General features: G+C 37.0%; 1 protein-coding gene across 1 annotated transcript; it reads right to left on the bottom strand.

Annotated features, from left to right (window-relative positions):
- Positions 1–328: 328 nt before the first annotated feature.
- LOC120625203 (ephrin-A4) lies at positions 329–2050 on the bottom strand. Its single transcript, XM_039892190.1, has one exon. The coding sequence runs from the start codon at positions 1613–1615 to the stop codon at positions 833–835; it is 783 nt and encodes a 260-aa protein (XP_039748124.1). The 5' UTR covers positions 1616–2050; the 3' UTR covers positions 329–832.
- Between the last annotated feature and the right edge of the window lie 13761 nt (positions 2051–15811).

Here is a 15811-nt window from a genome sequence, read left to right as displayed (position 1 = left end):
AAACCAAAATCACAGTGTGTTTGGACAAGATTCTCAACTTGCCACGTTTTTTTTTTCGTATAAATAAATTCTAAGCGTTAGGTCGTATGGAAAATTAAACAAAATGTCTTTTGAACTAAAATAATATCTACCTAACTCATTCTATATAAGATTTCTTCTATTTCAGAATATGAATCCTAATTCTTAATCAAATATCCTTCATTGCATTAGTGAAAATATAAAAATTTAATTCCTAATGGTTTAAGAAACCTATATTACCATTATACATGTTAACGTTTTTTATATTTATATATATGTATATTTTAATGACTTCGTAACTACAGTCGCAGCTGCTGCTATCCGATCTTCTTGTATAATAATAATAGTTCGATTATTCAGTAGGCCAGATATACTTTAGTTACAATAGTAAAATTAGGCTCACATAGAGTTCCCTTACAGACTAAAAAATTTGTCATTGGAACTTTCTGGAAATAACTAGGAATTTTGCACAACTCTAAAAAACCAGTCAGTAATCCTTTTCGGCACCAATCCACATAACCAAAACCGAACCACCACACTACGTACTTACAAAACATCCGAAATCGTAATCCACTGGGCACATAATTCCACAAACATTCCAAAGAGCAGCATTAAGTACTAGAGTATTTATTTTATTGTAAATTGTTTTAATTCGTCCACAACATAGTTTTAGCACACTAATTCACGTGAAGACTATAGAGTCTGGGTAGTTTAGAGATTGTAGGGACTGCAGTGTGTGTGTTTGTGTTGTGTGTGCCGAACAAGGCTTCGCCAGCAGGTCGGGACGCGGGGGTCTCGCCGCTTTAGCGCACATTCACCGAGCCAGCGGTGCTAAAACCGCGGTCGCTGCCAGAGCCAGCGCGAGCGACGAAGCCAAAGCCGCACCGCGGGAGTACGACAGCTCCTCACTCTTCACAACCTCGTTCGGCGTCTTATCGTACTTGTGCGTCTTTTTAGTGACAGGCTTCACTGTTGTCGTTGTGGTGGTTGTTGGCTGCGTGGTGGGCGGAGGCGGCGGCGGCGGGGGCGTTGGCTGAGGAACAGGCGCCGGCGACTGATCCTCAGGCTTACAGCACACGCGAAACACTAGTTTCATGTTATTACTCAAGCAGCGCCCCCCTATGCGTCTATGTAAATCGTCTTTACTGGACGTGGATATAAAGTAGTAATCCTTCCCGGGCAGGAATTCCAGCCCGCCGGGCTGAGGCGTGAACGGTCTGAAGGTAATCGTGAAGAACATCAGTTTGTGCGGCTTATCGCATATCGCTATAATACGCGGATTCGGGTTCGTTATCCTACAAGTGTCGTATTCCTCTTTGCTTACATTATAAATTATGTATTTCTCCGTCTCCTCCTCATACGTTCCGGGGTCGTACGCTGGACACATAATATTCACTTGGTCGTATTCGAACGGAGGATTGCCTTTATTCAGATCGAATACGTGATCCGTGTTGTCTATTCTAAATATGCTGTTGGTGGTGTTCCAGTGGATGTAGAAGTGTTTCGCGTAGTTCCCCATCACGCTTTCGATGAAGAAAATGAGGACGAGCAAAGTCCAAGGCGATTGTCGCATTCTGAAGTGAGCAAAGGACACCATTCTGTATGTTTATCGTTCACAAACTCTCATTATCCGATCGAAGACGCAAGCCACACTTTTTCTATGCTTTCGTGTTCGCATACCAATCCATATTTAGTCACAAACTTTACTTCCAACGGGACACATTATAAAACGGCCGTTTCACACAACAACACGAACAATTTCACTCATCGCATCGAAAGTCCACCATGTTCGGTCTACACACTAGATTCTATTCATCGATAAATGTGGAATTTCATGGGACGTGGCCCATTCAAAAGGTGGGAATAATCACTTAAAACGTTGTCAGCTGAGTTCGGAACGCGTACAGTTTGGTCCGGCGGCGGATTTTGTGTTTGGGAAACGTTGGAATTAATCAATACATCACAGATTTTTTACAATAGTCTGGCGTTCTTTGTATAGGAGCGTGAGTCGCGGACAGACAGGCAAGCGCCGCGCGGCGTTGGGGCGAACTACTGGAATGCTGCCCCGGCCGTCGTACGCATGCGGCCCGCGCCCCGCACCCCTCGCCTCACATCCCCTACCGGCGCGTTCAAGCTTACGGTGAACTTTCGACGCCATAACGCGAGACCGAAACAGCCTTGCGCCGTTACGAGAGACCCAATTTTGAGCTTTTTACATAAAATGTATTAAAGTAACAGGTTTAAGTCTAATTATTTATAGTAAAACATCTAAATATATAGTTAACTATAAGTTTTACGAGGTAAAACTACAAAATGTTAATGTGAAGCTTTAATTTTATTTATGGTTAAGTTGAACGCAGACGACGCGTCATTAAAAAAGTGCATTGCCTTAAACAAGCTTTTAGCTCGCGAAGCCCAAGCAAAGGCTTTATGGGGTCTATGGAGCAATATGGGCTAAATATTTAAATAGATAAACCATTACGCTGTAATGGAAAACGTAAATTATACTTTAACATTACTTTCTTTACTTTTTCCCATCCTTTTTATGAATTAAACGTAATTGAATTACTTATTTGTTTTTGAATTTAGATAATATTAATAAATAAATAACTAACATTTTTATACCATTATTATAATATGAATATAACAAAATGGTTTAATAATTGTTATATTGATACCAAAATTGTTATATAGGACTTGTTTTTTCATGTCAAAACATTTTAACTATTGTAGGGTGTGTTGAATGCGTAATGGCGTACGCACGCCATGTACCTACACCATGGATACGTGATCGTTTGGAAAAGTCCTATTTTCCAACAACGACTTCTAAGTTTTCAGTAAAAATAAACCTTTAAAATTATATTTGAACATAATATAATTATTAAAACTTTAGTTGGGAATCTTGGTCAGCGTGTCCGGCCTAACAATATACGAACAAACCCAGAAATAAAATCCTATATTGCGAATTTTAAAATGGACACTATAGAATTTTTTCCAAATATAAACATAAAAGTATACAAGTTATAGCGACTCTTTATTTAAAGTATTTAAACATTTACTTCTTTTTTAAGGATTTATTTTTTTTAATTTATCAATTCAAATTCTATTCAAAATTATTATTCTTATATTATATATTTCAAGTAGGACAAGTAATAAGCCTATTGAAATGCCAAGTTTGTCTGTTCGTAGTGACTCTGCCATCGGCTCAGAAGTCAAATTCTACCGAGACGAAGTCGGCAGTTGCTTTTTTTTACTTATCAAATCAAATACGCAATTGGAATTAAGAAAGAAAAGGTACAATAGGCGGCCTTATTGCTTAAAAGCGATCTCTACCAGGCAACCTACCAAAGTGCACGAAGTTAAGAAATAAATGAAGAAAATAGAATAATACTTAAATAATAAACATAAATTACAAAAATAGATAAATAATAGTGAATGAAATAAAATATGCTTACCTCATATACGTACAAATTATACAAAAAATATAATAGAGTCTATATAATAAATACAATATTTACTCATATGACATAAAAAAGCCAGACCGGAAAAGAAAATCAAAGAAGAGACTGTTTAAAAAATAAAGCTGAAAAAGGCTAATTTTTGATATCTACTTCTACAAAAATCATTTTGTCTAGCGAGAGATGAAAGCAGATCGGTGTTTCAAGAGAAACTTATCTTGTCTTGTAACTTATGAATTGGTAGGTTCAAAACTATTACCCTTGCGGAAATGTCGAAGTAAAACTAGTAAATATTATAGGAACAGGCAAAAAAAAATTGTTTTAAAACATAAAGCTTAAACATGGCGTAGTATGAACAGCCTAAAACAATAATTTTGTCCAAAATTATTTTCATCTAATTACGAAATAAATCCGCCAGCAGGTATCCTACGGATTCTATAGTAACCATGACTTTTGGTCTTGTAGGACGAATCCGTTTCAACTGACTTCCGAAAAACATGGTGCCTTTTAAGATTCCACGAGAAAGGTGCTGGCAAAACTATATTACTAAGCATCTGTCGTTCGCCCATCATCATCATTAGCTGCCATCTTCATATTCAAGTTCGAGATCAGCCGGTCGAGAATCGTACGATAATTTGTTATCTTCTTCAATACACAATACCGAATAGGTATGTCCGCTCCAAATCCAAATTCAAATTCAAAATTTCTTTATTCATGTAGGCCTATCACAGCCACTTATGAAGCGTTCATGATATGTTTACATAATCGTTAGGGGATGGTGATAACGTCGTTAGTCAACTTAAACCTAAAGCTACGAGGGTTCCAAACGCGCCCTGGTCTAAGAAGAGCCCACAACAAACTAGGCCGGGTCCATTTTTTTGTGGTTATCATTATCTCACAGTAAATTAACATTAAGCTATGAAGTTAGAGCAGTTCACACCCAAACTTTTTTATCGTTTAAGTAATCCTTAAGTCCACTCTTTTATATCGTCGAACCTCGTCTTCCTCGGTCTCCCAGGTGCCCTTTTCCCGGTAATTTTTCCTTCAAGAATAACCTTGGATTACTTGGACCGAAAAATGAAACCATCCTTTGTTTAACGGTTGTCCATCCGTTAGTCCGTATCACATGAAATGTATGAAGTAACAATTTTAAAAATAAAGTGTTTTTTTAATCTTCTTTAACGGACCAAGCAGATGGCTGCAGATGGTGAGTGTAAAACCATCGCCTCTAAACAGCAACTTCACAGGGCATGCGAGGAACACATCCTGCAACACTGCCCTGTATCCATCAACCTGAGGCGTAGGTTTCAAGCCCAGTAGTAATTTTAACGTGCGTGTAGTAACACCAGCAAACTCGCCATTAATACCGGAACATAGCATTGCAACAATATGCCTGACGACAGATAATTAGGGCTTTAGGTAGTGCTTCAGTACTTCAGTTCAGTTTCCTAATTTATAACCGTACGAAGCCGGGACGGGCCGGTAGTTTATAAATAAAATTTGCGGTCTTTGTGGACTGCCTAAAGAAATGAAAAATAAATCAATGCACATGTAAACAAAGTATATTAAACATGAAATAATATAGAATAGTTGAATTTTAATATATTCTCATTTTAATTTAGATTTTGTGTTTTTAGGTTTAGTGTTTTTTATATTTATTTTATGTTAATCTCTTAATTTTGTAAATATATGGGTCCTCGACCTGAAGTAAAATGTTTTTATTTTATTTTATTTATTTATATATAATATAGCTGGAAGAAATCGCTATGAAGCGATAAGGCCGCCAAATTGTATACGATAAACTTTTCTTTTTTATGTATGTGTATGTGTTCTTGTGGTATGCAATAAAAGTATATTCAAGTATTCATGCATTCATAGCTCATGGAAAGCGTTCGTTGACGATGATGCGTGTTACAAGATTTTTGTTCACCCGTGCTTATCACGACTAAAGAATATATATATCTCTCTTTTATTGTTACTTGCGCTGTGTTTGAGGTAGTTTAAATCTGTCATTTAAATTCTAGTATTAAATTAAGTTATCGTACATACTAACCAGTGCATTGCTGTGACTACCTATGGGTGAAATAATGTGTCATTATTTACATAAAGCTAGCTTTATCCATAACTATAATATATGTAATTATGTTGGTAGTCCTAATGAAAATAAATAAATAAAATAAAAATAAATAAAGAAGTCTTCACTTCAATAATTTTATTTTGGTCTATTCATGGTCACCTTATGATAAATCATGCTCTATTTCGAGTGGCCGTGTCACGTTTAAGCGTTTTATGTCTCTAATTCTATTATGACAATAATAACCAAATACAATTATATTATTACGTGAGCTATTTAACAAGGCTGGACGCCTGATTCTCCATATTGTTATCAATTGACCATTTAAGTTTGTCGTAGTTTGTCTTTCATTCATTTCAACTGTGAAAAAAAAATGTAATTCGCCTTTTTGCGTTAGCTACCATCTTGGATTAAAAATTTGTCATAATGTATAGCATTATATACCTTCAATAAACATAGCTAAAAACTCTCGAGTAATTCACGTTTCAAACAAAACAAACAAAATGAAGTTCGGGAAATACGATGGCACAGACCGACAGACACAAACACACAGACACACAGAGACATGTCTAACCTATAACACCCCGCCGAAATTTCGTCGGGGATTAATAGTAATTGAAAGATTGTTTACATAATATGTAAGAATCTCCATCATCATCATCATATCAACCCATTACCGGCCCACTACAGAGCACTGGTCTCCTCCCACTATGAGAAGGGGTTAAGGCCGTAGTCCACCACGCTGGCCCAGGGCGGATTGGTGGACTCCACACACCTTTTAGAATATTATGGAGAATGCTGGCTCTCAGGTATGCATGCAGGTTACCTCACGATGTTTTTCTTCAATGTTGAAGCAAGTGATATTTTAATTACTTGAAACGCACATAACTTAGAAAAGTTTGGTTAGGGCTCAGCTGGGCTATTACCGCTCCAAGTATTGACGTCAGCGTAGTGATTTCTTTACATTTTTACAAGAACATTTAAATAAACGTCAAATGAATTGTCATTCCATCATGTTTGGTCGTTGATAAATATGTTAACAAACATGTAAGGGCGTTTTATCTCTTGAGCTAACATGTCGTAGTTAGATGATAGTCTAATGTTTACCTAAAAGTTCTGTTTAATCTTATGTTATTACTCTAGTTGTGCCCTGCAGCTACGCCCGTTTAAATAACGGGAAGCAGCGTACAGCTTCATAGTAAACACTTACCTCAGTAAATCAGATACTTACTTAAAGTTTCTTCAATCGTACTGGAAGTGCCAAATACCTACAGATAGTATTTTAACATATTGTATATAATTTATATCTGTGCTTGCTCTTGCAGCTTTTATCACTAATATTTGAAACCTTCAATCAAATAAGCATTGCCAATCGCAAAAACCCGTCCCGGGGACCTTAGGTTTTGCCTTACTTAAAATTCTTCGAATTCCTTACCAACTGACTGCATTAATAATGTGTGCCTCAACAGCAGCACAACATATTAATGCTAGGTAAGCAACATTGACCAACGTAACTAAATGGATGAGTGCCCGTCCTTGGATATTTAAAAGATAATTTGGTATCCATCAGTCTCATCTCCTTTCACTAACCAAGAATAGTAATCGTTAAAGGATCAATAAGGGAGAAGCTGTGATAGCGCAGTGGTAGGAGCTCGACTTCACTTTAAGGGGGCCGAGTTCGAATCCCAGCACGCACCTTTAACTTTTCTAAGTTATGAGCGTTTTTAGTAATTAAGAATATCACCTGATTCGACGGTGAAGGAAATCATCGTGAGGAAACCTGCATGCCTGAGAGTTCTACATAATGTTCTCTTCTCATTTCCCTTCTCATTTAGCCCCACGGAAGGAGACCCGTGCCCAGCAGTGGGCCGGTAAAGGGTCTTTATCGCATTGTTTGTTTATTCGTATGCCAAAGGTTTAACAAAGATAATTAGTAACATTTTTTATTTAGTCCTAGCACTGAAGTCCTTATAAATGTTGCAACACTTTATGTATTCGTTATCGTGAAGCCTTATGGTTTGCTGCTTTCCGCTGAGGAGTTCTGTTCTCTATCTACAATCATATTCATCAGATAAAGAAAAAAATGGGGAAAACTAGATTAGTAATATTCATTCAGAAAAAAAAACTTGAATCGGTTAACATTTGACGGAGTTGTGGTGTAAAATCGTCAAACACTTTCATCCCCTCTCCTAAAGGGAGTAATCTGAGTTTCGGGGATGAAAGTAACCTACTTATGACCTACCTCGGAGTCGTGTGCAAAATGTCATTTCAATTAATTCAGTAGTTTAGTATGATGCGCTGCCATAATTCAGACAGACAAATATGAAAAAAAAATTGTCTTGGCTTCATCACATTATTTTTAATTTATTTTAAATGCTTGTCAGCACTTATTTGCCGGTGGGGTTGTAACCAGCCACGACCGAAGCCATGCCGCAGACAATTATTACGTAGCATAATTATCAGGTATTGAGTTTCTCTCTTTAAGTAAATCTCAAATGAAGCTAGCGTTCACTTTAACTCTCCTTTTAAACCCCAACGTAAAAACGGGGTGTTATTATTTTTATGTATGTGTGTGTGTGTGTGTGTCGGTAGCATCGTATTTCCTGAACGGATGAATCGATTTTTATTTTGTAGGTAAAATGATTCAGGTAATGTCGGAAGCATACTTAAATACGCTTCTCTGTAATTTGCATGATCGTAGAATGCATCACCATCATTATTACCCATTACCGGCACACTGCAGTCCGGTTTTTGACCGGAGTAGTCATAAAGCAGGAAGATTCCATGAGGTGTAAAAATCCTCCTCCCATACGAGTTATTTCAACATTTTTGGGTAAGCATTGCTTTTACGCTTTTATGGAGTGCACGCCACTAACACTCTCAGAATGAGAAAGGTTAAGTATCCTACCATCAAGTGCGCATTGGTAGAATACAAACGCCTTTGAGAAAATTATGGAGATCTCTCAGGCTTGCAGGTTTCTGCGTGATGTTTCTCTACACCCCCTGAACAAGTCATATTTTAATTACAACTAAATTAGATTATTTTTATCCCAAAATTAAGAGGAGCGTGCTAATCCCCCAAAAAAGAGAACGAAGCTCTAACCAATAGGTAGTCACCGATTAGGTAGAGTTGCTTGAGATTATTGAAACTTTGCCCAATATTAGTATCCCACCGCTGGGCAAGATTAATAAAGAGGCCTGTCCTCTTTATCACACATTACCGATAGCTTAACGTGGTAAATTGGGGTAAAATTGTCACATCAAACAGGCCTCTTTGATAAGAAACTCTCGGAAAAAGATTACTTTGACTTTATTAAATTGAGACAAGATAAATCAAAGAATAAAGTTAAAGAATAAGTCAAAAGTGTTTATAGTAAAGTCAACATCTCTTGAGGATGCTTGGGTACACAGTAGTGGGCAAGTATTGAGTTGTATGATCACACAGAAAACAATTAAAAAAAAACAAAAATACAAAAATTAGAATTTTCCAGGCAGCCATAATTGGTGGCTCTTGTTTGTCTATAGGTGGTAACCTACAGACCAGAACAGTCGTAAAATCCCAATATTAACATCGCAGGGATCGAAGCTGAAACATTGCACTTATATAATCAAAACATTCACCAGGGAGGTAGCGAACACAATTCAGTGTTATAAGTGTGTTTCCACCTTAAAGCTTCTCCAAGATGGCAGAAGTTCGCACGTCCGCGGATAACCAAACACGTATAATTTCACGCTAAAAAGCGTTAAAAGCATCGTGAGCTGTAAAGATTGTGGTACACCGAGTCATAAAAATGGGAGAGACTAAACTTGATTTTCTGAGATACCTAGTAGTGTAGTTGGTAAAATATAACCATATCATAAGGTAGGCTCTGTAGCCTACCGTACCTTATGAAAATTATAGCAACTAGGTAAACCACTTTATCATAACTCTAACAAATGTGTTTAAGCCATGATAAAGTTATATACACTTACTTACTAAAAAAATATAACGTTTTAAATTTTTCCGCCCTTTAAGGGAAATAAAAAAAAAACTTGTCGCTTTTTGTAGTTCACTACAATTTAGCCCCTGAATGCAATCTCACCCGTGATGATGCAGTCTAAGATGGTAACGCCATTATCTATAACTATTATTTACAGCTAAATTAAACGTTTTTGTCGGTAGTATAGTAAAAACAAAGTTATTCACCCATTGCACCAACAACCTAAGAATGCCGTCGGTGCTATCAATAAAGCAAACAAACAAACACACAGGTTTTATGTTACTAATGCATTATGAAACCTCCTGCGTCTACCGGGAATCGAATTTATGACTTTGGAATAGATGTGGTTCCGAACAATAAAATCTAAAGCTCAATCGAACCGAGAGAGGTATTGTATACCGAAGTCATCATAATTTTCAGCTTATTAACGTTTTCTCTCAAATAGAATCGATTTTGGGGCTTACCCACCACTTTGCTTTTATTTTATAATGCTACTGCGGCGACTGTTACCTACTTACGTGATAATCTAGTTCGAGTTTTTTAGCCATCGATCCAAATTATTAAAAAGTGATGAAAATAAATAGCGATGATAGCGCATTGGGTAGGAGCTGGACTTCACTTTCGGGGGTCCGAGTTCGAATCCCAACACGCAACTCTTACTTTTCTAAGTTATGTGCGTTTTAAGTAATTAAAATATAACTTGCTTCAATATTGTCCTTGGATATTTGAAAGAAAATTTGGTATCCATCAGTCTCAGCTCCTTTCACTAACCAAGAATAGTAATCGTTAAAGGATCAATAAGGGAGAAGCTGTGATAGCGCAGTGGTAGGAGCTCGACTTCACTTTCAGGGGGCCGAGTTCGAATCCCAGCACGTACCTCTAACTTTTCTAAATTATGTGCGTTTTAAGTAATTAAAATATAACTTGCTTCAACCGTGAATGAAAACATCGTGAGGAAACCTGCATGCCTGAGAGTTCTACGTAATGTTCTCAAAGGTATGTGGAGACCACCAATCCGCACTGGGCCAGCGTGGTGGACTACGGCCTTAACCCCTTCTTGTTGTGGGAGGAGACCCGGGCCAGTAATGGGTTCATGTGATGATGATGATGATTAAAATAGATAAAAACCCGCCAACCCAGATTGGAGAAACGTGCCGCGTTCCTAAGATTAGACGGCCGATTGGCGCTGTGGGCAGCGACCCTGCTCTCTGGGTCCAAGGACGTGGGTTCGATTCCCGCGGCTGGAAAATGTTTGTGTGATGGACATGAATGTTTTTCAGTGTCCCAGTGTTTACATGTATACTAGCGGACCCGCGCGACTTCGTCTGCGAATAAGTCGACTCAAAAAAACCACGTCAATTATGCCTATCCAAAAAACCACATCACGTGGTCTAAAATTCCGTTGCGCGAATATTGAAATACAAATGGGGAAAAAATAGCGATGCCATCCTGTAGAAGCTGATCGCTTTTCCGGGATAAAAAGAAGCCTATGAGCTATGCCAGACTATATTGTAGGTATCTCTGCCAAATTTTAGCCAAATCGGTTAATTTGATGTGGCGTTAAAGCGTAACGAACATCCATCCATCCATACATACATCTATTCTCACATACTTTCGCATTTATAATATCAGTAGGATGGCACGCATACATTCGATCGTTGTCCCATATGCCTTGCGACTTGCTGTTATCTGTGAAGAATTATGTCCTTGATCTCCGACAATATTTATCAGATCTTTATTAAAATGAGACAATACATGCTTGGTAGTACACACTGTCAAATAAAAAAAAGAATGATTAAAATCGGTGCAAATTTAACGGAGATATGAAGTAAAATTGATAAAAAAAATCATCCCATATCCCGGAGGAAACTTATTGTTTATCGGGATAAAAAGGACCTGTATGATGACCCGAAATATCAGCTACCGCTATACTAAATTGTATCTAAATCCGTTCAGTAGTTTTCACGTGATGCCCAGACAGACAGACAGACAAAAATTAAATAAAAATCTGTTTTGGACTCAGCATCGATTATAAAGCATCCCCCTGTAAAAAATTTCCAAATATATCAAATGTACAGATATCTTTCAGTTACAGTTTTATTTTAAGTATAGATTATAATTATTTAGGTGGATTATTCGTAAAAATATTTATCAGTCATCTTAGTACTCATAACACAAGCTACGTTTACTTTGGGGCTAGATGGCGATGTGTAAAAAAATCTAGTGTCGCAGTATAAAAAAAAGGTTTTAAAATTTAAAAAAAAAGTGATCCGAGAATAAAACTCGGTGGCACCCACTTAAAGACCACTGTGCTAAGGTAGTCATCTAAACGCAACGCGTAAGTTTAACTGTTATCTGCAGTCTCACCGAAGGGTATGATTATCCTAAATCGCGTACAGAAAGTATATTTCTTTATAATCCGATATAGATCCCATATGACAAATAATCACCTTGAAATGATTTCAAAACGGCTTGCCATTTCACTTAGGGTTGCCACTTTTTAAGAAATAACCTTATTAATGTATTACTTCTATACGAGTGCCTGTTGCTTCTTCAATAGTTTTGAATGACAATGTGAGATGGTGATAACAAAAAAAAATACCGGCTAAGTTTGTTGCGGACTTCTTAGACCATTGCGAGTTTGGAACCTTCATAGCTTAAGTTTTAAGTTGACGGCATCAACTCACTTCTATGTCATATTTTACATGTAATGTACGCATCAAAAGTGCCATATATGTGCCAATGTGCTTTGACGGCTGATCCTGGACAAGAAACGGTTTCCACAAAAAACTAAAAACGCGGATGAGGCTACAGCCAATAGATCTAATACCTTTAAACGATTTCCTATATATATGTCTAGATATATAATCTGTATGTCTGATACGGCTCCAAAGAATTAAATAAAATTTTGTATGTAGGGGGTTTCGGGGGCGATAAATCGATTTAGCTAGGTTTGATTTTTTTAAACTTTGTTTTATCCGTGTTTGCAGGCAATGGGAATCTGCTATAATATCAGTTTTTTTATTTAACTATTGGAATCATATAATTTTTGGTAGAATTTAATATAAGCACCACAAAAACCACTCAGTTTTAACTAGGTGCCCCGGATTAGAATACGAAGGTAAATTTCGCAATCATCCAGAAGGTTGTAAAAGCTAAGGTGGAGTTTTAAAAACAAAAAAATACCCAGCATAGTTCGGTCATCCAGTTACTAGTTTACAATATAAAGAATTATCAAAGTGGGCAACCCTGATTGCAACATATTTTCAAATAAACTTTGCGATCGGTTTACGCAAGCCTTGCGAATTATTTCGAAAATATATCACGTGCGAAATCGAATATCGTGAGAATGGGCGTGTACGGCTTACCACTGAGTATTAGGTAGCCTATCTATGTACAAAAAAGCACTGCTTACGCGAACACAAAGAGTATACGCACTATCAGTATAATAACTCTATTAAAACATATAATTTTAAAGATAATCTTTTAGAAGTCACAAGCGTACCCAGCCCGCTTCGCCGGGCTAGATTATGCTTTATTTTATTTAAACAATAAACTTACATCATTAAATTTTTAATTTAAGTCTCATAATATATTAAATCATTTGTTTCTCTCCGTATTCATTCTCTTCTATTCTCTTCTCGAGCGGGTGAAGATCATTATCTACACCCATGTACACCCAACAATAGAATATCATCATAGTAAATAAAAGCTGTATTTGACAGTTAGACAGTTCAAAAATAGGAGTGCTCCGATCGTCACCAAACTTTACAGGATTACTCGCCAGGTCAGTCCGGAGATTCCCTGAAAGTTTCATTGAAATCGGTCCAGCCGTTTCGGAGCCTATACGAAACATACCCACACACTTTCTCTTTTATATATATATAGATTAAACTCGGGTCATCGTAGTCATCGTATACTGTGTATTTGTACTTTTTTTTATTTCGCTACAAGTTAGCCTTTGACTGCATTCTTAGCTGATGGTCAGTATAGATGCAGTCTAAGATGAAAGCGGGCTAACCTGCTGGGAATATGTCTGTTAGAGTTGTTATCGTTTTGGCACAGGTTTTAAACTTAACAGAATTTCTCCGCTTTATCTGCTATTGTTTTATGTGAACAAATACATTTTCATTTCATTTCATCGTTTTGATAGATTTTCGTTTCGTTAGATTTTTGTTTCGACATCATATTATATCAAGGGTATTATCTCAGGTAAATGCAAAATAGGAAATCGGTATATTAGGTATATGTATATATAGGTACCTACTTATAATAAAACCGTAACAGGTCGAATTCTGTACATTACATTGATACTGTACATTAAGTACATTGATACTGAAACCAAAACAGTATTTCCGTCGGTCTGTCTGTCTGTATCCTAGTCGCGCATCACGCTGAAACTTCTTAAGCCATACTCGTCGGTTTCCACTCGACATCGTACTGGAACGCGAAATCACTTGGAGGCACTTCTTTGCCGGTAGGGTGGTAGCTACGTCCTAAGGGCCTCACATAAAAAGGCTCTGTTTGTTTGTAACCGTGGAGCCGAAAACCGTTGAACTGAACTTGATGAAAGGCAAACCTGTAGCTTGCATCCTGGAGATGGACATAGGATAATCTTTATCCCGGAAAAGCTGCGGTGTAAATAGCTCTTCTTACCTATGCCATGGCTTAACTGCTTAACTTGGTAAAATTTAGCATTGAATTAAAGGTTTTCTGCGGAATTCTTAAATGTCGCAGAAAACCTTTAATTTTTTATAAAGCCGGCAACGCATCGGTGGCTCCATTAGTGCTGCAGATGTTTATGGGCGGCGGTGATCACTTACCATTAGGTGACCCACTTGCTCGTTTGCCCGCTATTAATATTAAAAAAGCTAACACTGCTAGAGTATATATATATATATATATATATTTTTATAATTCCACTTCAAGTAAGGCCTTGACTGCAATCTCACCTGGTGGTAAATGATGATGCATTCTAAGTTGATAGCGGGCTAAGCTGTTAGGGTGTATATGGTTTCTACGCGACATCGTACAGTAACGCTAAAACGATAAGCGGCACGTCTTGGTCGGTAGGGTAACTAGCCACGGCCGAAGCCTCCCACCAAGCCGGACCAGAAAAAAAACAGAAATTATAAATTTCCCAAATTGCTTCATCCGGGACTCGAAACCGGGACCTCCAACTTAAATTCACTACGTTCTCCGTTGTGCCAGGGAGATCGTCTAAAATATTAGTTGGGATTCAAATACCTTCTCGGGATTTCGACCTAATGGCTGATATACAGCAGTATAATATAGAAAGCGCTAAACTTAAATTGCACTACAGTAAAGGCAAATAAAACAGAACATAAAAGTAACAGCAAAAGACGGGTTAAAATAAAGCGTTGTAAACAGCATCTATTGTTATCTATATATAATTTTAACTGTATTTTATTACCTTTTGTTTAACACCCTTTATCCTTTACCCGTTAGAGAAAGTGGTCGAAAATTTCTTTTGAATCGCGCAATGGGCAAAGTTAATGTTTGTGTAAAGAAAGGACTTTGGGTTATTTTTACCTGTTGTTTTACGTATTAGTCATTCGAAGCTATTAGTAAAAGTTATGGTTTTATTTTCATTATTTCTTATTGCTTATTAGTCAGCGTTAATCCCAAGATCCTTTGATGAGGCGGTACTATGGTTTTACATCATATAAATATCTATACTACTAAATATCTATAAAGAGGAAAGTGACATAAGACAAATTAACAATGTAGCCTTGGCGAGATCTGTTATTATCTATATCTATACTTATAATAAAACTGTAACTGGACCGATTTTTATTTAATTTTTGTTTGTCTGTCTGTCTGTCCGGGCATCACGTGAATACTACTGATAGGATTAAAATCAAATTTGGTATATTGGTAGCTGGTATTCCGGGTCAACATATAAGATAATTTTTATCCCGATAAACAATAAGTTTCCTCCGGGAATCGGGATGAAATATTTATCAATTGTACTTCATAGCTCCGTTAAATTTGAACCGATTTTAAAAATTCTTTTTTATTTGAAAGTGTATACTAACAAGCATGTATTGTCTAATTTTAATGAAGATCTGATAAATATTGTCGAATATAAATGACATAACTCTAACGATCGAGTGCATGAGTACCGTCCTACTGATATTACAAATGCGAAAGTTTGTGAGGATGGATGTATGGATGGATGGATGTAAGTATGAATGGATGGATTTAGTGTATATTTTACTATGGTTTTCTGTTAATTGGCTGAAATATAACGATGTTTT

The sequence above is a fragment of the Pararge aegeria genome, chromosome 7 (assembly GCF_905163445.1).
Source record: "Pararge aegeria chromosome 7, ilParAegt1.1, whole genome shotgun sequence".
Classification (NCBI taxonomy): Eukaryota; Metazoa; Arthropoda; class Insecta; order Lepidoptera; family Nymphalidae; genus Pararge; species Pararge aegeria.
The sequence above is the reverse complement of the archived record's forward strand: the minus strand, read 5'-3'. Positions and strand labels throughout refer to the sequence as shown.

Coding starts and splice junctions, on each gene's coding strand:
- LOC120625203 (XM_039892190.1), bottom strand. CDS start 1,615: ATGGTGTCCTTTGCTCACTTCAGAATGCGACAATCGCCTTGGACTTTG.